Here is a 27,544-nt window from a genome sequence, read left to right on the forward strand (position 1 = left end):
TTATTCCATCTGCTGCAGCACTTTAATCACAATTTCAACACGCTGCCAAGAATGCGGCTTGACAATAAGCCATAAATTCACACAGGCAACTCCTTCTTTAAGCTCTTATTTTCACTCACATACTCATGTTTTGGAAATGAGGATCGCATAAAGTTTATTTTAACATTTAACTTAACAGAACATGTTGACGTGCAACAGATACTAAAGCGGTATTCAAAAATCCTATTTCAATTTATGACTTAAACCATCATTTCTAGCCACCTACATATTAATAGTCACGGCACTTCAATAATAACTATGAAGCACTTTGCAATGTTGGTGATAAGGCTTTTATAGAAATATCAGACAGTTTTTGCTCAGATAATTTGTAAATATTTACAATTCTGCTGTATCTTGTTGGAACATTGTCTGTATAATCTCTGCTGTTGAAACAGCCACTGTAAGCATAAAAGAACCAGTAATGCAGTCAGTAAACGTCATTGGCAAATTATTTGAACAATAAAATTATTTTAATGTATCCCCCCCGACCCCCGCCTCCTCCTCCTGCATGCATCAACCACCATCATCACATTTAAACACCCTTGACCAGGAAAGAGCACAGACCCAAGAACTGCATTGTGATGCAGCTTCTTAAAATGTCCTGAACTTTACCAAGTCCTTCTCCATTACTGCATACTGCTCCTTCAGCCACTCGGCCGCTTTCGCATGTTCCTCCTCCGCTTCTGCACCTTTGCGGTGCTGCTCGTTCACAAAGGCCTCCCATTCAGCCTTGCGCCTCACTCTGCTGGCTCGCAGCTGGTCATTCTTCAAACAACAAGAAGGAAATGTGTATTCAGACAGATGTAAACAGGTCTCGGCATTTCTGAAATGTAGGCCAGCAGCTTGTGAACAACTACTCTTTTTGGCATCCTTGTCCAAGAAACAATTGACCCTTTAATACTGAGCCTCAGCCTGTTCAATTATGTAAAACTTACATCTGCCACTCAACTTCGTAGCAATCATAACTTGGGTCAACACAGCAACTGGGTTAAAAATCTTCTGCAAACCTTTCTCCCTACTCCTTGCCCTGAGAGCAGTCCCCTGTTTCATCTTATCTCACTAATGCACACAAATGCAAAATTACTTCTTCTACCACCACCTTGTAAAAATAGAGATCATTCAGCTAGAAAAGTGATGTCAGGAGCCCAATTTCTACTATGCAGCTCAACAAATCACCATGATTTTAGCTCAAAAAGTTACTGAATTTTAATGAGGAAACCACAGGCAAACCAAGACAATGGGGGTCAATTTTCTCGTGGCTCCTCCTGTTCCACTGCTGTAACTTTGGGGGAAATTGTAGTGTCGGAGCAAGAAAAATCTCCATAAAACTGACCTCCCAGATAATTTTTTTTAAAAAAAGCAAGTGTGCCATTTTAACAACAGTGATTTCACTTCAAAGTACTTCATTGGCTGTGAAATGCTTTGGGACATCCTGAGGATGTGAAAGGTATGATGTATAGGCAAGTTCTTTCCTCCTCCCAACTTTCCTGTCAATTAGGAAACACAACGGTTACAATCAACATTGCTCCAAAAGGTGAAAGTAAGTTTAACTTAAATTGACAGTCGAGAACGTCACGAGAATGAGGTGAAACATGTCCTGAATTGTCATTGCTACTTTTCACAAGTAGTCCTTTACAGATCAAGGCTCTCTCTAATTCAGCTTTCTTCCTTCCCACATTTGCCTCTTTCTCTCTTTCCTTCTCATTTTTTCAAACTTCTACTTTTCAGCCTTATACAGCCACTCGCATGCCAGAAACACTGAGGACTGAATCGCAGCATGATGCTCCACAACTTTATAAAAAGGAAGAGACAGTTACTACTCATTCACAACTAATAATGCACCATGGTGCTTAAATGACTAAGTGGCCCCAATCAGATAGAACACACAGCGAGACTTTATCTCCTAGACAGACTATGTATAGTGGTTAAAAAAAACATGCAAAATGATGCCACTGAAAATTTAATTAACATTCCTTGTTTACTTGGAATGGAATGGTGGAGACACCCCTTAGGGGCAGTGAAGCAAGAGCACAAGGAGAAACTCCTTCCTTCCTCACAGACAAGGCATCAAAGTGCTAGCTTTTTGGTTGCATGTCTCTGAAGTAAAACACGTTCAGTGCAAGTTCATTCAAGGCAACTCTCAGGCCACCACTAAAATGGCAGTAACAGTCTATCTCCTACACATAAACAGGAAATGCTGGGAATGCATAAGTCACTCACCACTTGTACCGAAAAGATTGTTCCGATTAAGTGTACACACTCAAATCACAAAGCACTTTTTCCCTTTACAGATGCCAACGGATGGGTTATGCATTTTCAGCAATTTCTGTTTCTATTTCGGTTTCTAGCATTTGCAGTTCTGACCAAGAGGGCCACTTCTGAAATATTAACTCGTCTGTTCTCCCCACAGAGGCTGACTGACCTGCTGAGTGTTCCCAACATTTTCTGTTTTTGTTTCAAATTTTGTTTGCTGTCTCTCAATGCAATTTTCCAGAAGCCAATATGACTGAATTTACCATAAGCAGTCACTCAGACTTTAAAGAACTGGGTGTCTAGGCAAATTGGCAGTGATGCCCAGTAGTTGGTGTTAAAAAGCGTGGTACAATGGGCGGAAGCGAGATCCGTGTACTTAATACAAGTGAATCGCCCATTATGAAAAGCTCTACAAACAATGCATTTTAAAACTGCATTTAACTAGAATAATTAACAGCAAAAAGGACCAAAATCAGGTTTCTGAAAAGATTGCACATCTAACTGATCCGTATAAAATGAACAATTCTACTGAGTCAATTGTGCCTTCCCTTGCACAAAAAATGACCACTAGCTATTTTTCCCACCAACAAGTAGCTCTTCCTTTCTACAAGATGCCAGAGTGAAGCCCCATCCAAAGCCATGTAATCACATACTTACTACCTGAGAAAACTGGTGAAAGCTGAAACATTCCTCCCATGAGCCAATTCAAGTCTGATGGTCCCCTGCTAAGTAGTTATACAGACTTGTAATCTTCACTTGTATGGAAGAAATGAACCTCAAGTACATGATAGCGTGAAAGGAGAAATATGAATGAAGATTCAAAATTGCTGCTACTTCATATCCCCACCCCACAACTTCATGCCAGCACTCTCCCACCCCAATCTGTTATTTCCAGCAGTCTCCACCTTCCCAAACACTGAATTCTCCTTCTAGTCCCACCATAATCACTGCTCCCAGCTTCCGTTCGGTTTCATTCCCCTCAAAACCAGCCAATTCATCATCATTCTTAAAGCCCTCAACCACTCACTCCTATTGCTAACACACTGGATCAGGCCACAGCCCTTCCTCCCCTTCTCAGCACTAATGGTAGGGAATGGGGACCTCAATAGTTGCATCTCCCGTTTTTGCGAGAGTCCCCACCCACAGTACAAAGAAGCCATAATCCCTGCCATTAGTGACACGGAACACAAAAGTCCGAGTGTATCAAGTCTGTGTCCTCAGTACCTTGCTCTACGGCAGCGAGGCCTGGACAACGTACAGCAGCCAAGAGCGACGTCTCAATTCATTCCATCTTCGCTGCCTCCGGAGAATCTTTGGCATCAGGTGGCAGGACCCTATCTCCAACACAGAACTCCTTGAGGCGGCCAACATCCCCAGCATATACACCCTACTGAGCCAGCGGCGCTTGAGATGGCTTGGCCATGTGAGCCGCATGGAAGATGGCAGGATCCCCAAGGACACATTGTACAGCGAGCTCGTCACTGGTATCAGACCCACTGGCCGTCCATTTCCCCGCTTCAAAGACGTCTGCAAACGCGACATGAAGTCCTGCGACATTGACCACAAGTCGTGGGAGTCAGTTGCCAGCGATCGCCAGAGCTGGCGGGCAGCCATAAAGGCGGGGCTAAAGTGTGGCGAGTCGAAGAGACTTAGCAGTTGGCAGGAAAAAAAAAGACAGAAGCGCAAGGGGAGAGCCAACTGTGTAACAGCCCCAACAACCAGTTTTATCTGTAGCACCTGTGGAAGAGTCTGTCACTCTAGAATTGGCCTTTATAGCCACTCCAGGCGCTGCTCCACAAACCACTGACCACCTCCAGGTGCTTACCCATTGTCTCTCGAGACAAGGAGGCCAAAGAAGAAGTGATAAGGGCAGTGCAAGGACTCAATCTGTTGCAATAGCAGCTGGGCTCAAGGAGCAGTGGGAGGCCTAGTTCATGCTGATGTTTGTCAACAACAGTAAGAGTGTGGCTGGGGCCTCCATCAGCAGGAATCATTAACAGTTGGCAGTTATGAAGTGATAATTAATTGGGTCTGTTGAAATTGTGTGGTTTGTAGCAAGTCAACAGGTCACAGGTGGCATCCAGTGACCCTGCATATTGGAGTGCCAAGGCCACAAAAATATAATCTTGGACAAGCAGTCAGACTACCTGCCCAGCAATCTGAAATAATGTAGGATTATGTACAGCATTTTGCAAGGCCTAGCATATCTACAAGATCCTCTTACTTGTTCATCCTAGAAACCAGGGCATCAATGCAATGATTAACTAGGTGTACAGAAATCATCTTTTAAAATTACTCAGTTATTATTAAATTGGGGCAAGCCTTCCCTATAGACACCACTTGATCAGCAGCTGCCAGCCTCAAGAGAACATAGAATCATATAGCACAGAAGGAGGCCATTTGACCCATTGTGGTTATGCTAGCTCTTTGAAAGAGCTATCTAATTAGTTCAACTTCCTGCTCTTTCCCCATAGCCCTGCATTGTTTTTCCTTCTCAAATTTGAAAGTTATTATTGAATGTACTTCCAACACCCTTTCAGACAGTGCATTCCAGATGATGATAACTCAGTGTGTATGCATTATATACACATCATCTTCCCCCTCTGGTTATTTTGTCAATTACCTTAAATCTGTGTCCTCTGGTTACTGACCCTCCTGCCAGTGGGAACAGTTTTTCCATTTTTATTGCATCAAAAACCATCATGATTTCTATTGAATCTCCCCTTAACCTTCTCTGCTCTAAGGCAAACAATTTTTAAAATTCATTTACAGGATGTGGGTGCCATTGGCAAGGCCAGCATTTACTAAATTCAAAAAACAATCAAACTTATTGTTGCTTTAAATATTTAACTGTGAAACCTTAATACTTTAAGTCACACTCTAATGGATTTATGTCTTCTGCATATAAAGGAAATATAAAGGTTGCACCATACCTGCATTTTAAATACTTAAGACTATTGATGACAGTATATTGTAGCACAACAGACCACAAACAAGTCTGGTCACTACCATGACTGACAGTATACCAAATCAGAATACTGGTATCTCCTGTTCCATTCTATTCCATTGTCTTGTAATCTGTACATCTAGCATATGCTGTGAACAGCTAAAGGTCTCTCTTTCTCAAAATCTCCCCCCACCCAGGCACCCTTCGCCAAGAAAATACTTAAAACACCCTCAAGAAAATAGAAGCTTGCAAGTTCCAAATGCAATAAATGATTTCAAAATTGGCAAACACCAATTTAATTTTAAAAACTGTAAATGCTCAAGCTTGAAAAATCACTTGCTGAAAGTTTGCACACTACATACAGCTGTTTAATCCCCTCCCTCACATTCACAATAGTGAAAAAGACTTGGCCTATCCATTGACGACACTGAATAAAGTTAGGTCAATGATGCTGACAATGCAACAAAGTGGCTGCGACACTCACACTAAGCTGGCAAGTCAACTTCAACATTAAACTATAAGGGAAGACTGAACAGGCTGGGGCTCTTTTCTCTTGAACAGAGAAGCCTGAAGGGTGACCTGACAGAAATCTTCAAAAATATGAAGGGATTCGATAAGTTAGACGGAGAGAAAATGTTTCTACTTGTGGGGGAGAAAACTAGGGGTGATAAATATAAAAGATAGTCACTGGTAAATACAGAAAGGAATTTGGCAGAAATTTCTTAACCCAGAGAATGGTTAGAATGTGGAACTTCCTACCACATGGAGTGGTTGAGGCGAATAGTATAATGCCTTTAAGGGGGAGATAGATACGCACATGAAGAAGTAAGGAATAGAAGGTTATGCTGATGGGGTTAAATGAAGTAGGGTGGGAGGAGGCTCGAGTGGAACTTGAACACTGGCCTAGACCAGTGGGCCGAATTATCATTTCTGTGCTGTAAATTCTACATAAACTGATTTGAGAAACAAAACAATTCTAATTTACTTCATATCCTTGGCTATACCTTAAGCAGACTGACTGGATTACTAGTATATGCCCCTTGGTGTGGAAAGGATGATAAATTTCAATTTGCCTTGGAGTAATGCCGACTGTTTAAAGTCATTTGTGCTGTGAGATTGTTCCGTACGAGTAAACAAAGTCTTTTTTCAATGGAAATTGGATTGCCCATATATCAAGATTCCATTAGAGCAATGCGATTTTTGGTGTATGAACAATTGGTTCAGAGATTAATGCTATATTTACACTGTACTAATGCTGCTGAATCGAACGATTACTCCAGCTAATATTAAATGAAGAGGCTAGTGCGTTTGGAGACATTGGGCATTACCTCACGGCACGTTCCCTCCTGCCATACCCCGAACCTCATCCATACCAACAAAAGCAAATGGAAACCATAGTCTGTGGAGCCAGTTTCCAGGGCCCATAAGCTGGCTGCATGCTCAGCCTTCCCAGTAAAGGCCCAAAGATGCCCTCTGTGAGTCTCTATGGATATTTCTATAACAGCAGAGACAATCCAAGGCCTGAAATACCAAAGTTGTATTTGAGACTTTTGAACAACAGCTCTTGGGCAGCTGCTTTGTGTTCCCACCGATGTTCTAGAATCTATCCCGCAATGTAGCGACAGAACCACGCAAATAGACTCAGATTTCAGTTCTGCGCAGAGCAATTAAATAAAGAACAGTGGCATCAGCGGAAAATAAGCAGAGCCACCCTGCCAACTGTAGCAGGTGTGGGGGCCTCCCATACCCCCGCCATCCTCATTCAGAAAAATGTTCGGATGTTGAAAAGATTCATTTTGAGGTTGTGAAGCTGTAACACTGACCTGATCGGCCTCCTGCTCCCTCTGCTGGATTCTGCTCATAATGTGATTTGCAGCTTGCACTGAAAAAAACAAGCACAAAAGTCTGTGAACAGTCAGCACTAGGGAAATATTAGGAGTGAGATTTCCGTTCAGCAAGGCAACACAACGATCAAAAAATAGAGTTCAAGGTTATCTTTCACACTTATGACACAGACTACACAGCATCTCTTGCAGAGTATGGTAATAGGGTGAAAGCAGCCCTCCTGTACTTCATCCAACAGTTCATTCTTTATATGGAAGTACAGGAATTCCCATAAGGATATCACAGCTAACCCTGATCCATTCCCCTGACATTCACATAACCATAGAAAAAGTACGGCACAGAAGGAGGCCATTCAGCCCATCACGTCTGTGCCAGCTGAAAAGACTAGCCGCTCAATCTAATCCCACCTTCCAGCACCTGATCCATAGCCTCGCAGGTTACAGCACTTCAGGTGCATGTCCAGGTACCTTTTAAAAGAACTGAGGGTTTCTGTCTACACCACCGTTCCTGGTAGTGAATTCCAGACACCCACCACCCTATAGGTGAAAAAGGGTTTTCCTCATGTCCCTTCTAATCCTACCAATCACCTTAAATCTGTGCCCCCTGGTAATTGACTTCTCGACGAGGGGAAACAGGTCCTTCCTGTCTACTCTATCTAGGCCCCTCATAATTTTGTACACCTCAAGTAAGTCACCCCTCAGCTTCCTCTGTTCTAAGGAAAACTTCTTTGGCCTCCTTGTCTCGAGAGACAATGGGTAAGCGCCTGGAGGTGGTCAGTGGTTTGTGGAGCAGCGCCTGGAGTGGCTATAAAGGCCAATTCTAGAGTGACAGACTCTTCCACAGGTGCTACAGATAAAATTGGTTGACAGGGCTGTTACACAGTTGGCTCTCCCCTTGCGCTTCTGTCTTTTTTCCTGCCAACTGCTAAGTCTCTTCGACTCGTCACTCTTTAGCCCCGCCTTTATGCTTGCCCGCCAGCTCTGGCAATCGCTGGCAACTGACTCCCACGACTTGTGATCAATGTCACAGGACTTCATGTCGCGTTTGCAGACGTCTTTAAAGCGGAGCCATGGACGGCCGGTGGGTCTGATACCAGTGACGAGCTCGCTGTACAATGTGTCGTTGTGGATCCTGCCATCTTCTATGCGGCTCACATAGCCAAGCCATCTCAGGCGCCGCTGGCTTAGTAGGGTGTATATGCTGGGGATGTTGGCCACCTCAAGGACTTCTGTGTTGGAGATACGGTCCTGCCACCTGATGTCAAGGATTCTCCGGAGGCAGCGAAGATGGAATGAATTGAGACGTCGCTCTTGGCTGATGTACGTTGTCCAGGCCTCACTGCCGTAGAGCAAGGTACTGAGGACACAGGCTTGATACACTTGGACTTTTGTGTTCTGTGTCAGTGCGCCATTTTCCCACACTCTCTTGGCCAGTCTGGACATAGCAGAGGAAGCCTTTCCCATGCGCTTGTTTAATTCTGCATCGAGGGACAGGTTACTGGTGATAGTTGAGCCTAGGTAGGTGAACCCTTGAACCACTTCCAGAGTGTGATCGCCGATATCGATAGATGGGGCATTTCTGACGTCCTGTCCCATGACGTTCGTTTTCTTGAGGCTGATGGTTAGGCCAAATTCATTGCAGGCAGCCGCAATCCTGTCGATGAGTCTCTGCAGACACTCTTCTGTGTGGGATGTTAATGCAGCATCGTCAGCAAAGAGGAGTTCCCTGATCAGGACTTTTCGTACTTTAGTCTTCGCTTTTAGACGGGCAAGATTGAACAACCTTGTGTGGAGGAAAATTCCTTCTTCTGAAGACTTGAAAGCATGTGAGAGCAGCAGTGAGATGAAGATCCCAAACAGTGCAGGTGCGAGAACACAGCCCTGTTTCATGCCACTCAGGATTGAAAAGGGGTCTGATGAGGCTCCGCTATGCTGAATTGTGCCTTTCATATTGTCATGGAATGAGATGATGATATTTAGTAGCTTTGGTGGACATCAGATCTTTTCTAATAGTCTGAAGAGACCACTTCTGCTGACGAGGTCAAAGGCTTTGGTGAGATCAATGAAAGCAATGTAGAGGGGCATCTGTTGTTCACGGCATTTCTCCTGTAGCTGGCGAAGGGAGAACAGCATGTCAATGGTGGATCTCTCTGCTCGAAAGCCACACTGTGCCTCAGGATAGACACACTCAGCCAGCTTCTGGAGCCTGTTTAAAGCAACTCAAGCGAAGACTTTCCCCACTATGCTGAGCAGGGAGATTCCACGGTAGTTGTTGCAGTCACCCTTGTTCTTATAGAGGGTGATGATATTGACATCGCGCATGTCCTGTGGTACTGCTCCCTCGTCCCAGCACAGGCAAAGCAGTTCGTGCAGAGCTGAAAGTATAGCAGGCTTGGCACTCTTGATTTCAGGGGTAATGCCGTCCTTCCCAGGGGCTTTTCCGCTGGCTACAGAATCAATGGCATCACTGAGTTCCGATTTTGTTGGCTGTTCGTCCAGCTCATCCATGACTGGCAGAGACAGGGTTGCATTGAGGGCAGTCTCAGTGACAACATTTTCCCTGGAGTACAGTTCTAGGTAGTGTTCCACCCAGCCGTCCATTTGTTTGCGTTGATCAGTGATTGTGTCCCATGATTTAGATTTGAGGGGGGCAATCTTCTTGACGGTTGGCCCAAAAGCTCTCTTAATGCCATCATACATCCCTCTGATATTTCCTGTGTCAGAGGCCAGCTGGATATGACTGAATAGGTGTTGCCAGTAGTCATTTGCGCAGCGCCTGGCTGTTCTTTGTGCAGCGCTTCTGACAGCTTTAAGTGCTACGGATGTTAACTTGCTGGGGGCTTTCTTGTAGTTCAGCAGTGCAATGCGCTTAGCGGCTATGACAGGTTCCAGCTCTTCAATGTGAGATTGAAACCAGTCTGCTTTCCGCTTCACTCAATTGCCATAGGTGGTCATTGCTGAGTCATAGATGGCGTCTCTGATGTGGGCCCACTTGGTCCCTGCATCCCCTGTGGGAGTGTTTTGGAGTGCTTTTTCAAGTGAATTTAGAAACTTGCGTAACAGCTGTGGATGAGAAATTCCGCTAGTGTTGATGCGCGGGCGGCCCTTCTGCTTGGAGTGATGCAGCTTCTTTGGTTTGAGGCTAACCTTGCTGCACACCAGGGAGTGGTCGGTGTCGCAGTCCGCACTGTGGAAGCTGCGTGTGATTTGAACACTGTTTAAAGAGGCTCGCCTTGTGATGATGAGGTCCAGCTGGTGCCAACGACGTGATCTCGGGTGCCTCCAAGAAACCTGGTGACAGGGTTTAGTGTGAAAGAATGAGTTGGTGATGCAGAGGTTATGATAGGTACACAACCCAAGCAGTCTCTGTCCATTCTCATTCATCCTTCCAATGCCAAAGCGCCCAAGGCAGGAGGTTCATGAGTCATGGTCGGCCCCAACCCTGGCATTCAGGTCCCCAAGCAGGAATAGGTGTTCGGTGTTGGGGATGCTACTAATGATATTATGGAGTTCCTCATAGACCTGGTCTTTAACTTCAGATGGGGAGCAGAGTGTTGGAGCGTAGATGCTGAGTAAGTGTACTAGACCAGAGGCGGTGAACAGGCGGATGGACAGTATGCGTTCCGAGCCATTTGAGGGTGGCTCTATCATGCTGAGCAAAGAGTTTCTGATGGCGAAGCCCACTCCATGCTGTCTTGGTTCTTCAGAATCCCTACGCTGCCAGAAGAAGGTGTAGTCTTGCTCTGTTAGAGATCCGCTCGCAGGGAGGCGTGTCTTTTGAAGTGCTGCAATGTCCACATTGAGTCTACTGAGCTCGTTGTTGATGATGGCGGTCTTCCGAGAATCGTTGATTTGTGTAAAGTCAGCCGACAGGCCAGGACACATAGTTCTGACATTCCAGCTTGCAAAACGAAGGGCTGGTACCTTCTTTCCTTTTTTGGTCGTTTGGTGCGGTGTTGCAGTCCACTTTTCGGGCAATGACCCTCAGCTCCAAGCACCCATTGAAGCAGGTGGACTGCGGCGGGACAGAACCTTACTGACCGGTTTGAGGCGGGCGGTAGCTGTCCGGTGAGATGCGATGACCTCTCCCACCGACAAAGGCAATCTGTGGCGCCCAATCTCTACATCAATTGAGCTGGACTTATAACCTGTAACTGCTGCCTTCCGTGTTGATTTGGTCGCTGTGAGGCGACTATGGAGTGACCTCTCCATGGCGCATGCCTGGGCGGATGTATGGAGGTTGTGAGTTGCCCAAGCGTCAAAACCCCCCTCTCGGCCTTACTGGTGGGGTCCAAGGGAGTGCAGAGCACGACGTTTGGCACCAATATGGCTGCAGGAACTGCCGGAAACATGCCAAAGGTGACATGACCGCCTTCGGGGTTCCGCTCCGGATTTTCTGTTAGGGTTTACTCCCTTAGCCTTGATCTCTCCCGAGACGCCCACAAGGCAGTGGGGTTGTTGGGGCCCCTACACAGGGGTAGGTGGGAGGAGGTGGAGGGAAGTGGGTGCGGGGGGGGGGGGCGGGGGTGCGAGGAGGAGGACTGCGGTGGGAAGGGGTGGAGGGAAGGGAAGGGGGTGCGGGGGGAGCTGCAGGGGGTAGGGGAGAGGGGTGCAGGGAGAGGGGGTGCGAGGGGAAGATGGTGCAAGGGGGGAGCTGGGAAGGGGGTGCGAGGGGGGTGAGCTGGGAGTGGGGGGGGGAGGGGGTGCAGGTAATAAAACATTGAATCAGCTCCCACCATTGTCCCTTTTACAATGGTGTACTACTACTGGGATCAGGATCAGGGAGCCGAGCCGGAGTTGTGGGGAAAACAACCTTAGCTTATCCAATCTTTCCTCATAGCTGCAACTTTCGAGCCCTGGCAACATTCTTGTAAATCTCCTCTGTACTCTCTCCAGAACAATTATGCCCTTTCTGTACTGTGGGGACCAGAACTGTACGCAATACTCCAACTGTGGCCTAAACAGCATTTTATACAGTTCTAGAATTACATCCTTACTTTTGCATTCTATATCTCCTCCAATAAAGGAAAGCATTCCATATGCCTTCTTCACCACTCTATCTACCTGTCCTGCCACCTTCAGGGACCTGTGGACATGCACTCCAAGGTCTCTCACTTCTTCTACCCCTCTCAATATCCTCCCGTTTATTGCGCATTCCCTCACTTTATTTGCCCTCCCCAAATGCATAACCTCACACTTCTCTGGATTGAATTCCATTTACCACTTTTCCACCCACTCAACCAAACCATTGATATCATTTTGGAGTCTACAGCTATCCTCTCCACTCTTAACTACACGGCCAATTTTTGTGTCATCAGAAAATTTCCCAATCAGGCCTCCCACATTTAAGTCCAAATCATTAATATATACCACAAACAGCAAGGGACCCAACGTTGAGCCCTGTGGAATGCCACTAGAAACATCTTTCCATTCGCAAAAACATCTTTTGGCCACTACCCTTTGTTTCCTGTCCCTGAGCCAATTCTGGATGCAACCTGCCACATTCCCCTGTATCCCATAGGCTTTTATTTTACTGACCAGTCTGCCATGCAGGACCTTGTCAAATGCCTTACTAAAATCCATGTAGACCACATCCACTGCACTACCCTCATCTCCTCGTTACTTCTTCAAAAAACTCAATTAAGTTAGTAAGACATGATCTTCCCCTAACAAATCCATGTGGACTATCCCCAATCAGTCCGTGCCTTTCTAAGTGGCAGTTTATCCTGTCCCTCAGAATGGATTCTAACAATTCACCCACCACTGAGGTCAGACTGATCGTGAAACTACACATGGTGTCATTAGACGCTAGCCCATTGCTACTTCATTGAAAGGTGATCAGGTGACATCGGGAAGAACAAGACGGTTGAGAAAATGAAGGATGACGGTACAGTGCAATGCAAAATCATCCTCAGCCACATCAATAGAACAGAAATCATAGAATGGTTACAGCACAGAAGGCAGCTATTCGGCCCGTTGCGTCCATGCCGGCTCTCTAAGAACTACTCAGCTCGTCCCATTCCCCTACTCTGTCCCCATAGTTCTGCAAATGTTGTTCTTCAGGTGCTTATCCAATTCCCTTTTGAAAGCCACACTTAAATCTGCCTCCACCAAACCCTCAACCAGCACATTCCAGATCCTAACCACTCGCTGCATTTCAATCAGCAGAAGCAATATAGATCACCCATTCATCACTGTAATTAGAGCGTGCAGTTTATAATATTTGGGCATTTTAATGGGGAGTTCTGAAAGATATAAAAAGATGTGAAACTATAACAGGAATTTGGACTTGATCTGGGACGTTTGAGCTCAATGACTATATATATATATCTATCTATCTATCAAGGGCTCGATAGATAGACTCCACTGAATCAGGTTCGCTTAATTTGTAAGTTACTTCACCACATTTGGAGGATTAAATTTTGAACAAACAGAACTTTCCCAGTGAGTGTATTGTCTTACTGTTGTTGATTGAACTCACACAAAACTAGCTAACAGGGACTGAGGGAGTGAATGAGTGAAAGTGGCCAATTAGAGGCATGCGATGGGATTAAGGAAGGTGATCGGGAAAGTGAAAATGATATGGCAGGGAGAATGGGAATTTTGAGGGAAAAGATGAAGCAGGAGGGGGTGAAGTGTAGCAAGGAAGATCAGGAACGAGACAGTGGAGGGGTAGCAGGAGATGGAAAGGATACACTAAGAGAAGCAATGGAAACACAACAAAGAGAAAGTTAGGTGCAAAGTGGAAAATGGCAAAGAGGACAGTGAAGAGGAGGAATGGAGGAGAATGTAGAAGATGCAGCTTGCAGATGTTGGGACCTCCTTCATCACAAAAGACCAACAAGGAGTGGGCTTCCAAAAGGACCTGCTCAGCTGCTGCACTGGGTGATCGAAAATGAAGATGCTGGCCAAAAGTTGACAAATTGCCCCCAAGGTACAGAAACAGGGACGGGAACCTGTCACTGCACACTTACGTGGAGTACTGCCTTGCTGTGCATCAGGCATGTGGTGATAACATTAGTAAACTGCCAATTATCTGTTGCATATGCACAGCAGCACACCATTACACCTCCATCCCTAGTCCACAGTGGTGCCAGGAAAAATATTCAGACTCAGAGCTTCAGATGGTGTAACCTGTTAACAAGAGGTATTCTGGCAAACTTGGAGACCGCACAACAGTACTGAGCAGAGAAAAGCCATAAATGGAGAGTCAAGTTATCAGCAGAGATACCCAAGTAGTGGGGTGAGTGAAAAGGCGGAGAAAGAGGGCAATTCTAGTTAAACTGAGGAGCGATTATCAAGTATTTAGCCAGCTCGCTTTTGAATCTCCTTCCACCAACTTTTCAGGCAATGCATTCTAGGTCATAACAATCCATTCTATACCAAAAATATTCTCTTCATTGCCCCTCTGGTTCTTTCGCCAATTAATCTTAAATCCTGCCACTGGAAACAGTTTCTCTCTACATACTCTATCAAAGCCCCTCACAGTGTTTAAACCACAAAACATATATCGTGTCAAAACCAGTAAACTTACACCTGGCAAGAACACTTGGAATGCCGCCGCTCATTGCCTCCTTGGTCTTAGGAAGGGTCTGGTCATTGAGCTCCACTATCAGATTGTTCACGCTTTCCAGCCCCCTCTGCTCTCGAAATCCACGCTTCTCCTTTGGAAACAAAAAAAGGCGACCAATGTAAAAACATTCTACTTTTATCCGTCCTAAAAATCAAGCAATCTTCCACGAGGTTAGGATCATTTGTACAACAAAGAAAATTAAGGCAGGTTGCAATCAATACTGGAATACACAGGGACAGGAAGGTGTGAGAAACACCACCACAGCACAAAAGCAATGTCAAGTAAAGCCATTAGGACTAAAAAATTAAGTTTTCTGAAGACAAAATGAAAGGCGGAATAATGTTATGTGCATAAATGATCAGGTAATTTGTGGCCAAAAGCAATTACTGTTCATTTTTCACCAAATTCCCTAAACTTCACATCAGTGACAGAAGGGTGAGTAACCAGAGGGTACAAATGTAAGACAATTGGCAAAAGAGCCAGAGGTGACATGAGCTATGATGATCTGGAAACACTTCCTGAAAAGAGGAAGCAGATTCAATAATTAAAGCAAAACACTACAGATGCTGGAAATCTGAAATAAAAACAAGAAATATTAGAAATACTCAGCAGGTCTGGCAGCATGTGTGGAGAGATAAGCAGAGTTAACGTTTCAGGTCAGTGACCCTTCATCAGAAGCAGTTTCAATAGTAGCTTTCAAAACAGAATTGGAGAAACAACTGAAGGGAAAAGAATTTCAGGGCTATGGGGAAAGAGCAGGGGAGCAGGACTAACTGGATCGCTCTTTCAAAGAGCTGGCTTCGACCTGATGGGTCGAATAGCCTCCTTCTGTACTGTTTTATTCTCTGATTAGTATCTAGCTTCCATGGTTGTACTTATAGAGGGAAGCCTGTTTCAGTACAAAGAACAGTACAGCACAGGAACAGGCCATTCGGCCCTCCAAGCCTGCGCTGATCTTGATGCCTGCCTAATCTAACACCTTCTGCACTTCCGGGGCCCATATCCCTCTATTCCCTTCCTATTCATATATTTGTCAAGATGTCTCTTAAACTTCACTATCGTACCTGCTTCCACCACCTCCCCTGGCAGCAAGTTCCAGGCACTCACCACCCTCTGTGTAAAGAACTTGCCTCACACATCCCCTCTAAACTTTGCCCCTCTCACCTTAAACCTATGTCCCCTAGTAACTGACTCTTCCACCCTGGGAAAAAGCTTCTGACTATCCACTCTGTCCATGCCGCTCATAACTTTGTAAACCTCTATCATGTCGCCCCTCCACCTCCGTCCTTCCAGTGAAAACAATCTGAGTTTTTCCAACCTCTCCTCATAGCTAATGCCCTCCAGACCAGGCAACATCCTGGTAAACCTCCTCTGTACCCTCTCCAAAGCCTCCACGTCCTTCTGGTAGTGTGGCGACCAGAATTGCACGCAATATTCTAAGTGTGGCTTAACTAAGGTTCTGTACAGCTGCAACATGACTTGCCAATTTTTATACTCTATGCCCCGACCGATGAAGGCAAGCATGTCGTATGCCTTCTTGACTACCTTATCCACCTGCGTTGCCACTTTCAGTGACCTGTGGACCTGTACGCCCAGATCCCTCTGCCTGTCAATACTCCCAAGGGTTCTGCCATTTACTGTATACCTCCCACCTGTATTAGACCTTCCAAAATGCATTACCTCACATTTGTCCGGATTAAACTCCATCTGCCATTTCTCCGCCCAAGTCTCCAACCGATCTATATCCTGCTGTATCCTCTGACAATCCTCATCATTATCCGCAACTCCACCAACCTTTGTGTCGTCCGCAAACTTACTAATCAGACCAGCTACATTTTTCTCCAAATCATTTATATATACTACAAACAGCAACGGTCCCAGCACTGATCCCTGCGGAACACCACTAGTCACATCCCTCCATTCAGAAAAACACCCATCCACTGATACCCTCTGTCTTCTATGACTGAGCCAGTTCTGTATCCATCTTGCCAGCTCACATCTGATCCCGTGTGACTTCACCTTTTGCACCAGTCTGCCATGCGGGACCTTGTCAAAGGCTTTACTAAAGTCCATATAGACAACATCCACCGCCCTTCCCTCATCAATCATCTTCGTCACTTCCTCAAAAAACTCAATCAAATTAGTAAGACACGACCTCCCCTTCACAAAACCATGCTGTCTCTCGCTAATAAGTTTGTTTGTTTCCAAATGGGAGTACTGAATGCTTCCAGTCTTAGGTTCCTACCCCTGGTGTTCCATCTAATTTTTTATGTTTTAGGACAATTTCTCACTGAAAGAAAACAGCATTTTTGGACTTTCCCCTTTTCCTCAAAAACACAATTTCTGTCCCTTCTGAAGCTCGTTCCTGATGTGGTACCGAATCAGGCTGGGAGCACATCTAAGTGGTTTTTTTATACAGGTGTATGTGTAAACAGCAATTGGTCAAAGGCTGTTCCACCATTAGAGAGCATCACTGGCAAGTCAGACCCTGCCCTCAAGATATCAACACATTCACATTTTCCAGGTGAAGCTGTTGGAGAGCAATTGCGGAGCACAAACCCTGGCTGCCTTTACCCTTCCCTAACCAAGGATCCATCGCACCAAGTGTAGCATCCTTATAATTGTCTCAATTGAGATCACCCAACACAGCATAGACCCGGAATCGAACTCAGGACATGTTGGTCTGTATGGTTAAGTACATTAAATAATGCATTGTCCCTGTCTCTGAGAATGTATCCTTCAAATGCAAATGGATACCAATTAAAGGGACTGAGGTGGACAGCACTCCTGTGTTGTGCTGATGATTGCAATCAGACTGTTTTCAGAACAAAACTGCTGTTGAAGGAGAGAATGATGTACTTGAAAGAGAAGGTGCCTGGAGAATAAGGTATGTCTTGGCAATGAAATGTACACCACAACTACATCATCAATTTGGGCAAGCGATGGAATGTTTAGGCAACCTGGGAGGGTTCTGTTACATTGTGGGGAGAAGAGCCTGAACATTCTGGAGAGTAATACAGAAGAGGTGGTGAGTGTTGATCCACCAGCAGTGTTATGAGGTACTGAATTGGTGATGGGGTCAGGAAGCAGGTTGGAGAAATTAACCCCCAAAGACCATGCAGAATAAAACAGTCACCAGGACCTGAAGGAGAGGCAGTTGGTGTCAGTGAATCATAAAACAGTACAGCACAGCAGGAGGCCATACAGCCCACTGAATCAGTGCCAGTTCTTTTCTGAAGAGCAATCTGATTAGTTCCAATTCCCCCACTCTTTCCCTATATTCCCGAAATTTTTTCTCCTTGAAGTATTTATCCAATTTCCTTTTGAAAGCTACTACCAAATCAGTTTCCAACTCCCTATCAGGCAGTGCATTCCAAATACTAACCACTTGCTGCATAGAAAAGTCTTTCACTTTGTCACTTCAGGAGTCGGGTTACATGCTTGGGGGGCAGCCAGATTGCACAATAGCCCCAGAGAAAAATACAAAGGGAGGTGCAGAGACAACAATAACCACCACCATTAGGGAAAAGCAAGCAGGTTCTGTTCTGCAGGTTAAAACTGGCTGTGCAATTTTGTCAGTAACAATGAGAGGTGTATAAACAAAGCAAGCAATTTACTGAGGAGGAGGGAGGCTGGAAATAGGTCCAACAGAGAAAGTACATGCTTTTCCACGCATACGATTCACCCATCCTTCCTGTAAAAATACTGACCTCGAACTCTCTAACAAAATAGCGAATGTCTGCCTGGATGATGGGCCTATGGTCAAACAGCCTGGAATGAATCTCACTCAAATCTGCCAAAATAACAAAAAAATTCAACAAATTTAGACTGGTCAAACATTGAAACAAGAGGAAGAGGAGGAGGGAGAGCGAGTAACAGAGGAAGAATGGCGGGCAATCGTCAAAGACACATTTAAAAGTGCTGGGGTCCAATGGCCAGGAACCAATCACTCTGGCACCCAGGGACACTTCCTGTCCCCAGGGGGAAAGACAATCACTGGCCCCTGGGAGGGGAATGTGGGACACTCACCAGCCCCTGGGGGGGGGGGGGATGAGGGACACTCACCAGCCCCTCCAAGGGGGGGGGGGGGAGGGAATGTGGGACAACCAGCCTCTGGGGGGGGGTGGGAGGTATGTGGGACACTCACTGGACCCTGGGGAGGGGGGAATGAGGGACACTCACCAGCCTGTGGGGGGAGGGGGGGGAATGTGGGACACTCACTGGACACTGGGGAGGGGGGAATGAGGGACACTCACCAGCCTGTGGGGGGAGGGGGGGGAATGTGGGACACTCACTGGACACTGGGGAGGGGGGAATGAGGGACACTCACCAGCCTGTGGGGGGAGGGGGGGGAATGTGGGACACTCACTGGACACTGGGGAGGGGGGAATGAGGGACACTCACCAGCCTGTGGGGGGAGGGGGGGGAATGTGGGACACTCACTGGACACTGGGGAGGGGGGAATGAGGGACACTCACCAGCCTGTGGGGGGAGGGGGGGGAATGTGGGACACTCACTGGACACTGGGGAGGGGGGAATGAGGGACACTCACCAGCCTGTGGGGGGAGGGGGGGGGAATGTGGGACACTCACTGGACCCTGGGGAGGGGAGGGGGCGGGGCGATGTGAGTGGGGAGAACACACACACACCCCCGAGGTTTCTGACCCCTGATCTCTGACCCCAAACACACTCTAACCTTTCCGCGCGCGCTCCATGCCGCGCTCCTCTCTCTGGATCAGCTGATCCAGTCGCCGGAACCACCACAAACAACCAGGGCGATTCTATAACCGGTAGCCGCAGGCACTGAGGATGGGAGAGGGATTAAACACCCGGGACTTGGTCCGAATGAACAGACTGCTTCTAACTGTATTTAAATATTTTAAACCAGCAGATTAAACACTCCACCCCCTGTAATGGACAAGGCAATGGTTTCTTCCCAAGCTGATTTGGTGGAGAAACTGATTCTATGAGAGTCACTGATTGGTTGTTCCAACGGTTGTCAAGAACAATGGTTGTGATTGGCTGAGGGCGGAAGGGCCGCCCACTCTACTGTGAGCTGGAACCGCCGGCAGGGGGCGGCAGAGTGAGAACCTGCAGATCTTGCCCTGAGGTCGGGGGAGGGACTCAGGGGAGGGTCCTGGCCAAGATTAAACCATAATTAATCAGTTTATGATTGTTAACCAACATCTCTTAAAATTATCACATTGCTGTTTGTGGGCGCTTGCTGTGTGCAAATTGGCAGCGGCTGCATTTTTTTGAAATTCTTTCATGGGATGTGGGTGTCACTGGCAAGACTAGCATTTGTTGCCCATCCCTAATTGACAACTTGAGTGGCTTGCTCAGTCATTTCAGAGGGCAGTTAAGAGTCCCACGTTGTTGTGGGTCTAGCATCACATGTAAACCAGATCAGCTTAGGACAGCAGATTTCCTTCTCTAAAGGGCATTAGTGAGCCAGATGAGTTTTTAATGACAATCAATGATACTTTCATGGCACTGTTACTGAGATTTGGTGGGATTTGAACTCATGTCCCTAGGACACAAGCCTGGGATTTTGAATTACTAGTTCAGTGATATTACCACTACATCACCATCTGGCTTCTTGAACCACTGCAGCCCATGTGATATAGGTACACCCACACTGATGTTAGGAGGGGTGTTCCAGGAATTTGACCCAGCAATAGTAAAGGAACATTGATATATTTCCAAGGATGGAGGGGAACTTGCAAGTGGTGTTGTTCCCATGTGTCCTTCTAGGTTTCCTACATTACAATAGTGACTACACTTCAAAAAGTTCTTCATTGATTGTAAAGTGCTTTGGGACGTCTTAACGCCAGGAAAGGCGCTATATAAATGCACACGCGGAATTACAGATTCATTAGTGTACACTAATTTCGCAGGTTAAATCCAATAAACCTGCTTGTCATGTGGAATATAGTGTGAATTAAATATATTTTTAAATATTGGGCAGGACAATTTTTTCTTTGAGAGTTCATTTTCACAACATTAACATTTATTGCTCTTCCCCATTTTCCTTCCAGTGCTCTTTCCCACAGACGTTTATTTTTGCTGGGATATGGCTCCTCAGATGTCAACAGACTTCTATTCATAGAATCATAGAATGATACAGCACTGAAGAAGGCCATTCAGCCTGTCATGCCTGAGCTGGCTCTTTGGTAGAGCTATCCAATTAGTCCCACTCCTCTGCTCTTTCTTTCCTCACAACCCTGGAAATGTTTTCCTTTCAAATATTTATCCAACTTACTTCCTCCCAAATGACTGCTCCACATGTGAGCAGTGAGACTTGGTAGTATGTTCAACTGTGAAGTGTATCACTGCTGAGCCCCATCCTAACATCTGTTGAATATCTTCCCAATTAATTATTGGGAAGACTGAAGCCACTGTTTCCAGTTCCTGCTCCAGACTCTGCTCCCTAGCTACTGACCCCATCCCTCTCGCTGGCAATAGTCTGAGACAAAACCAGTCTGCTTGCAACCTTGGTGGCACATTTGACCCAGAGAAGAGCTTCTGACCTCATATTCGTGCTATCACTAAGACAGCCTATTTCCACTTCCATAATGTCACCCAACTCTGACCTGTCTCAGCTCACCTGCTGCTGCACAAACCCTCATTCATGCCTTTGTTACCTCTATACTTGACTATTCCAATGCACTCCTGGCTGGTCTCCCACATTCTACTCTCTGTAAACTTGAAGTCATCCAAAACCCTGCTACCCATGCCTTAATTCGCACCAAGTCCCGTTCTCCTATCACTCCTGTGCTCGCTTACCCACTTTGGCTCCCAGTCAAAGAACATCTTGATTTTAAAATTCTCATCCTTGTTTTCAAATCTCTTCATGGCCTCACCTCTCACTATCTCTGTAATCTCCTCCAGCACCACAACCCTCTGAGATATCTGCACTCCACTAATTCTGGCCTCTTGAACATCCCTGATTTTAATTGTTCCACCATTGGTGGCCGTGCCTTCAGTTGTCTTGGTCCTAAGCTTTGGAATTCCCTCCCTCCCTAAATCTCTCCACCTCTCAACCTTGCTTTCCTCCTGAAAACCTATTTCTTTGACCAAGATTTTGATTATCTGACCTTATCTCTGCTTATGTGGTTCTATGTCATATTTTGTTTGATAATGCTCCTGTGAAGCACCTTGGGATGTATTATTACGTTAAAGGCGCTATATAAATATAATTTGTTGTTGTCCCGACATTGACCTGATGTCCCGACATGAGTACTTCCAGCAGTGCTCACTGGATCAGGACAGGGAGCTTGGGTTGATTTTCTCCACCATAGCCCAAAGACCACTGAAATTAACTATAGAGTTCCAACTGCTGCCCCCATGGACAGCAGGTCACTTTGTAAAACAGCCAGTTTAAAAGCAAAACAAAACCAAACATTTTAACATCATGCTTAAAGAATTTGTATTTTTTGTCATTCATTATTGAGAACCAGTCTGCAATGGAATCAGAGTGTCTCATGTGATAACAGCAAAGAAATCCAAATGCAAGTCCAAATCAAACCAGGGCAATTTGGGAATTTGAATTCAGTTTAAAGCTCTGGAAATAAAAAGATGGAATCAGTAAAAGTGACCAGTGACAAGTGTTTTGTCTATAAACCTAACTGGTTCATTAATGTCCTTTAGGGAAGGAAATCTGCCGCCCACACCTGGTCAGGCCTACATGTGACTCCAGTCCCACACCAATGTGGTTAAATCTTAATTTCCTTCTGAAGTGGCCAGGCAAACACCCCTGTTATATTAAAAAAAAAACTGCTACAAAGAACTACAGTGGTTCAGGAATAAGGCTCATCAGCACCGTTTCAAGAAGGACAAGGGATGGATATTAAATGCTAGTCTTGCCAGCAGTGGCCACATTGTGTGAATGATTTTCAAAAAATTGTTCCATAATAATTTTTACATATAACACTTAATGAAGGCCTGTGTAATCGTGAGTCTGTATAACATACTCCAGTGCTGTACTGAGGAAGTGCTGCAGTGTCAGAGGTGCTAACTTATAGATGATGCATGAAACCAAGAGCCAGTCTGTCCCTTTCAGGGTGGATGTGAAATATTCAATGGAACTATTGTGCAAGGGAGCTCTCCCTGGTTTTCTACCAAATTTTTATCCCTCAAAAAATATCATTAAGACAGATTATCTGGTGATTATAAAATTGCTATTTGTAGGAGCTTGCTAGCACTTAGTTGACTGTAAGTGCTTTGGGGCGTGCTGAAGGCATGGAAGGGGCTATATAAATGCAAGTCTTTGTTTTTTTTCTTTAGTGGTGAGTTAACTGCACATTGCATTTGGCACTGATTATGCGGCATAAGAGAGAGATGGACAAATTGCAATGGGAAATGGGACGAGAAAGGAGAACAGAGCCTGTTGAGGACAGTAAATAAAAACACAAAATTCTGGAATCACAGAATCGTTACAGCACAGAAGGAGGCCATTCGGCCCATCATGTCCACACTGGCTCTCTGAAAAAGCAATTCCCTCAGTTCCATTCCCCCGCCTTCTCCCCGTAACCCTGAAAATTCTTCCTTTTCATAGAACTGTCTAATTTGCTTTTGAATGCATCAATTGAACCTGCCTCCAACGCATTCTCAGACAGCGCATTCCAGACCTTCACCACTTGCTGCATGAAAAAGTTTTTCCTTATGTCACTTTTTCTTCTCTTACCGAATACTTTAATTCTGTGCCCTCTCGTTCTCGATCCTTTCATGAGTGGGAACAGTTTCTCTCAATCTATTCTGTCCAGACCCCTCATGATTTTGAATATCTCTATTAAATCACCCCTCAGTTTTCTCTTCTCCAAGGAAAACAGTCCTAACATTCCAATCTACTTTCATAACTGAAATTCCTCATCCCTGGAACCATTCTCGTGAATCTTCACTCTCTCCAATGCCCTCACATCTTTCCTAAATTCCGGCGCCCAGAACTGGAAGTAATATTCCTGCTGAGGCCGAAGTAGTGTCTTATACAAATTCAACATAACTTCCTTGCTCTTGTACTCTATTAGTAAAGCCCAGGATACTGTAAGCTTTTTTCACCACTCTCTCAACTGGGCCTGCCACCTTCAATGACTTATGCACATATACACCCAGGTCCCTCTGCTCCTGCATCCCTTTTAGAATTGTACCCTTTATTTTATATTATCTCTCCATGTTCCTCCTACCAAAATGAATCACTTCACATTTCTCTGCATTGAACTTCATCTGCCACCAGTCTGCCCATTCCATCAACTTGTCTATGTCCTTTTGAAGTTCTACACTATCCTCCTCACAGTTCACAATGCTTCCAAGTTTCCTATCATCTGCAAACTTTGAAATTGTTCCCTGTACACCAAGGTCTAGGTCATTAATATATATCAGGAAAAGCAAGCGTCCCAACACTTATGCTGGGCAACTCCACTACAAACCTTCCTCCAGCCCGAAAACATCCATTAACTACTACTCTTTGTTTTCTGTCACTCAGCCAATTTTGTATCCATGTTGCTACCGTCCCTTTTATTCCATGAGCTACAAGTTTGCTCACAAGTCTGTTGTGTGGCACTATATCAAATGCCTTTTGAAAGTCCATGTACACCACATCAACAGCATTGCCCTCATCAACCCTCACTGTTACCCCCTCAAAAAAACTCCAGAGAGTTAGTTAAACATGATTTTCCCTTAACAAATCCATGCTGGCTTTCCTCAATTGACTCGCATTTGTCCATGTGACTATTAATTTGGTCCCTAATTATTTTTTCTAGAAGTTTCCCCACCACCGAAGTTAAAGATACCAGCCTGTAGTTGCTGGGCTTATCTTTAGAGCCTTTTTTGAACAAGGGTGTAATGCTTGCAATTCTCCAATCCTCTGGCACCGCCCCTGAGTCTAAGGAAGACTGAAAAATTATGACCAATGCCTCTGCGATTTCCACCCTCACTTCCCCCAGTATCTTTGGAAGCATCTCATCTGGTCCTGGTGCTTTATCCACTTTAAGTACAGACAGCCTAACTAATACTTCCTCTTTATCAATTTTAAACCCCTCTTGTGTCTGACGTACCTCATTTTTCAACATTGCCTGGGTTGCAACTTTTTCCTTGGTAAAGACAGATGCAAAGTATTCATTTAATACCTCAGCTATGTCCTCTGCCTCCATGTGTAAATCCCCTTTCTGGTCCCTAATCTCCCCCACTCCTCCTTTTACCACCCTTTTGCTATTTATATGCCTATAGAAAACTTTGGGATTTCCTTTAATGCTAGCTGCCAATCTCTTTCCATGCTCTCTCTTTGCCTCTCTTATTTGATTTTTCACTTCCCCTCTGGATCTTCTATAGTCAGCCTCTTTCTCAATAGTATTTTTGACCTGGCAACCTGTCATAATGGAAATATTCAGTAGGTCTAGAGAGAGAAACAGAGTTAACGTTTCAGGTCTGTGACCTTTCATCAGAGCTGGGAAAAGTTAGAAATGTACAGGAATAGATTTTGAGAAACTGAAAGGGGGAGGGTGGCAAAAAAAAACAAAAGGGAAGGTCTGTGATATGGTGGAAGCCAGGAGAGATTAAATGACAAAAGGGTTCATAGTGTAGGCTCAAAGGGAGTGTTAATGGGACAAGTAAAGAAACAAAAGATGTGTCTAGAGGAGGTGTAAATGGCAGGATTAAAAACAAGAAATGCTGGAACCACTCAGCAGGTCTGGCAGCATCTGTGGAAAGAGAAGCAGAGTTAACGTTTCGGGTCAGTGACCCTTCATCGGAACGTTCCGAACAGTGTAAAATACTTTTACACTGAGTAACTATGCCTACTAAAGACTCAACTGTGACTGTCTAAGCCCAGTGTTACGTCTTCTTGTTGTTTCTGGTTCCCAGATGTTGGAAATAATCACACTTTAAATTTGGAAAGGCTTGAACTTTTCATTTATTTGTTCAGTCACCATGCCGCCTGCTGCAGGACTGGTGTAACTGGTTTTCTGTTACATATCACATGACTGTCCAGTGCAGCTGTGAATGTGGCCCCACTGGAACACTTACACATAACAACTAGTTCCCTGCTAATTAGTTCCTAGCACTTTACAGATCGTATTTACAGACTGGTTTCAATCTCATAATGAAGAGCTGGAACCTGTCATAGCCGCTAAGCGCATTGCACTGTTGAACTACAAGAAAGCCCCTAGCGATTTAACATCCGCAGCACTTAAAGCAGCCAGAAGTACTGCACAAAGAACAGCTAGGCGTTGCGCAAACGACTACTGGCAACACCTATGCAGTCATATTCAGCTGGCCTCAGACACCGGAAACATCAGAGGAATGTATGATGGCATGAAGAGAGCTCTTGGGCCAACCATCAAGAAGATCATCCCCCTCAAATCTAAATCAGGGGACATAATCACTGACCAACACAAACAAATGGACCGCTGGGTTGAGCACTACCTAGAACTGTACTCCAGGGAGAATGCTGTCACTGAGACTGCCCTCAATGCAGCCCAGCCTCTACCAGTCATGGATGAGCTGGACATACAGCCAACAAAATCAGAACTCAGTGATGCCATTGATTCTCTAGCCAGCGGAAAAGCCCCTGGGAAGGACAGCATTACCCCTGAAATAATCAAGAGTGCCAAGCCTGCTATACTCTCAGCACTACATGAACTGCTATGCCTGTGCTGGGACGAGGGAGCAGTACCCCAGGACATGCGCGATGCCAACATCATCACCCTCTATAAAAACAAAGGTGACCGCGGTGACTGCAACAACTACCGCGGAATCTCCCTGCTCAGCATAGTAGGGAAAGTCTTTGCTCGAGTCGCTCTGAACAGGCTCCAGAAGCTGGCCGAGCGCGTCTACCCTGAGGCACAGTGTGGCTTTCGTGCAGAGAGATCGACCATTGACATGCTGTTCTCCCTTCGTCAGATACAGGAGAAATGCCGTGAACAACAGATGCCCCTCTACATTGCTTTCATTGATCTCACCAAAGCCTTTGACCTCGTCAGCAGACGTGGTCTCTTCAGACTACTAGAAAAGATCGGATGTCCACCAAAGCTACTAAGTCTCATCACCTCATTCCATGACAATATGAAAGGCACAATTCAACATGGTGGCTCCTCATCAGAGCCCTTTCCTATCCTGAGTGGTGTGAAACAGGGCTGTGTTCTCGCACCCACACTTTTTGGGATTTTCTTCTCCCTGCTGCTTTCACATGCGTTCAAATCCTCTGAAGAAGGAATTTTCCTCCACACAAGATCAGGGGGCAGGTTGTTCAACCTTGCCCGTCTAAGAGCGAAGTCCAAAGTATGGAAAGTCCTCATCAGAGAACTCCTCTTTGCTGACGATGCTGCTTTAACATCTCACACTGAAGAGTGCCTGCAGAGTCTCATCGACAGGTTTGCGTCTGCCTGCAATGAATTTGGCCTAACCATCAGCCTCAAGAAAACGAACATCATGGGGCAGGACGTCAGAAATGCTCCATCCATCAATATTGGCGACCACGCTCTGGAAGTGGTTCAAGAGTTCACCTACCTAGGCTCAACTATCACCAGTAACCTGTCTCTAGATGCAGAAATCAACAAGCGCATGGGTAAGGCTTCCACAGACACATTGTACAGCGAGCTCGCCACTGGTATCAGACCCACCGGCCGTCCATGTCTCCGCTATAAAGACGTCTGCAAACGTGACATGAAATCGTGTGACATTGATCACAAGTCGTGGGAGTCAGTTGCCAGCATTCGCCAGAGCTGGCGGGCAGCCATAAAGACAGGGCTAAATTGTGGCGAGTTGAAGAGACTTAGTAGTTGGCAGGAAAAAAGACAGAGGCGCAAGGGGAGAGCCAACTGTGCAACAGCCCCGACAAACAAATTTCTCTGCAGCACCTGTGGAAGAGCCTATCACTCCAGAATTGGCCTTTAT

The 27,544-nt window shown here is 45.6% G+C and overlaps 1 protein-coding gene across 1 annotated transcript; it reads right to left on the bottom strand.

Moving 5' to 3' along the window:
* Positions 1 to 315: 315 nt before the first annotated feature.
* Positions 316 to 19,603, bottom strand: bloc1s5 (biogenesis of lysosomal organelles complex-1, subunit 5, muted). The gene is made up of 5 exons (XM_068030987.1): positions 19,353 to 19,603; positions 18,367 to 18,449; positions 14,618 to 14,747; positions 7,063 to 7,121; positions 316 to 804 (listed from the first exon to the last, which is right to left on the bottom strand). Exons 1-5 carry the CDS (start codon positions 19,369 to 19,371, stop codon positions 631 to 633), a joined length of 465 nt encoding a protein of 154 aa, XP_067887088.1. The 5' UTR covers positions 19,372 to 19,603; the 3' UTR covers positions 316 to 630.
* Between the last annotated feature and the right edge of the window lie 7,941 nt (positions 19,604 to 27,544).

Source organism: Heterodontus francisci, chromosome 5 (assembly GCF_036365525.1).
Source record: "Heterodontus francisci isolate sHetFra1 chromosome 5, sHetFra1.hap1, whole genome shotgun sequence".
In the NCBI taxonomy this organism is placed as follows: Eukaryota; Metazoa; Chordata; class Chondrichthyes; order Heterodontiformes; family Heterodontidae; genus Heterodontus; species Heterodontus francisci.

Excerpts from the sequence above, each read along its gene's own strand:
- bloc1s5 (XM_068030987.1), bottom strand. Across the intron at positions 7,122-14,617 it reads TCCAAGTGTTCTTGCCAGGT|TGCAAGCTGCAAATCACATT; the intron begins GTAAGTTTACTG and ends TGTTTTTTTCAG. Across the intron at positions 805-7,062 it reads GGGAGCAGGAGGCCGATCAG|AATGACCAGCTGCGAGCCAG; the intron begins GTCAGTGTTACA and ends TGTTGTTTGAAG.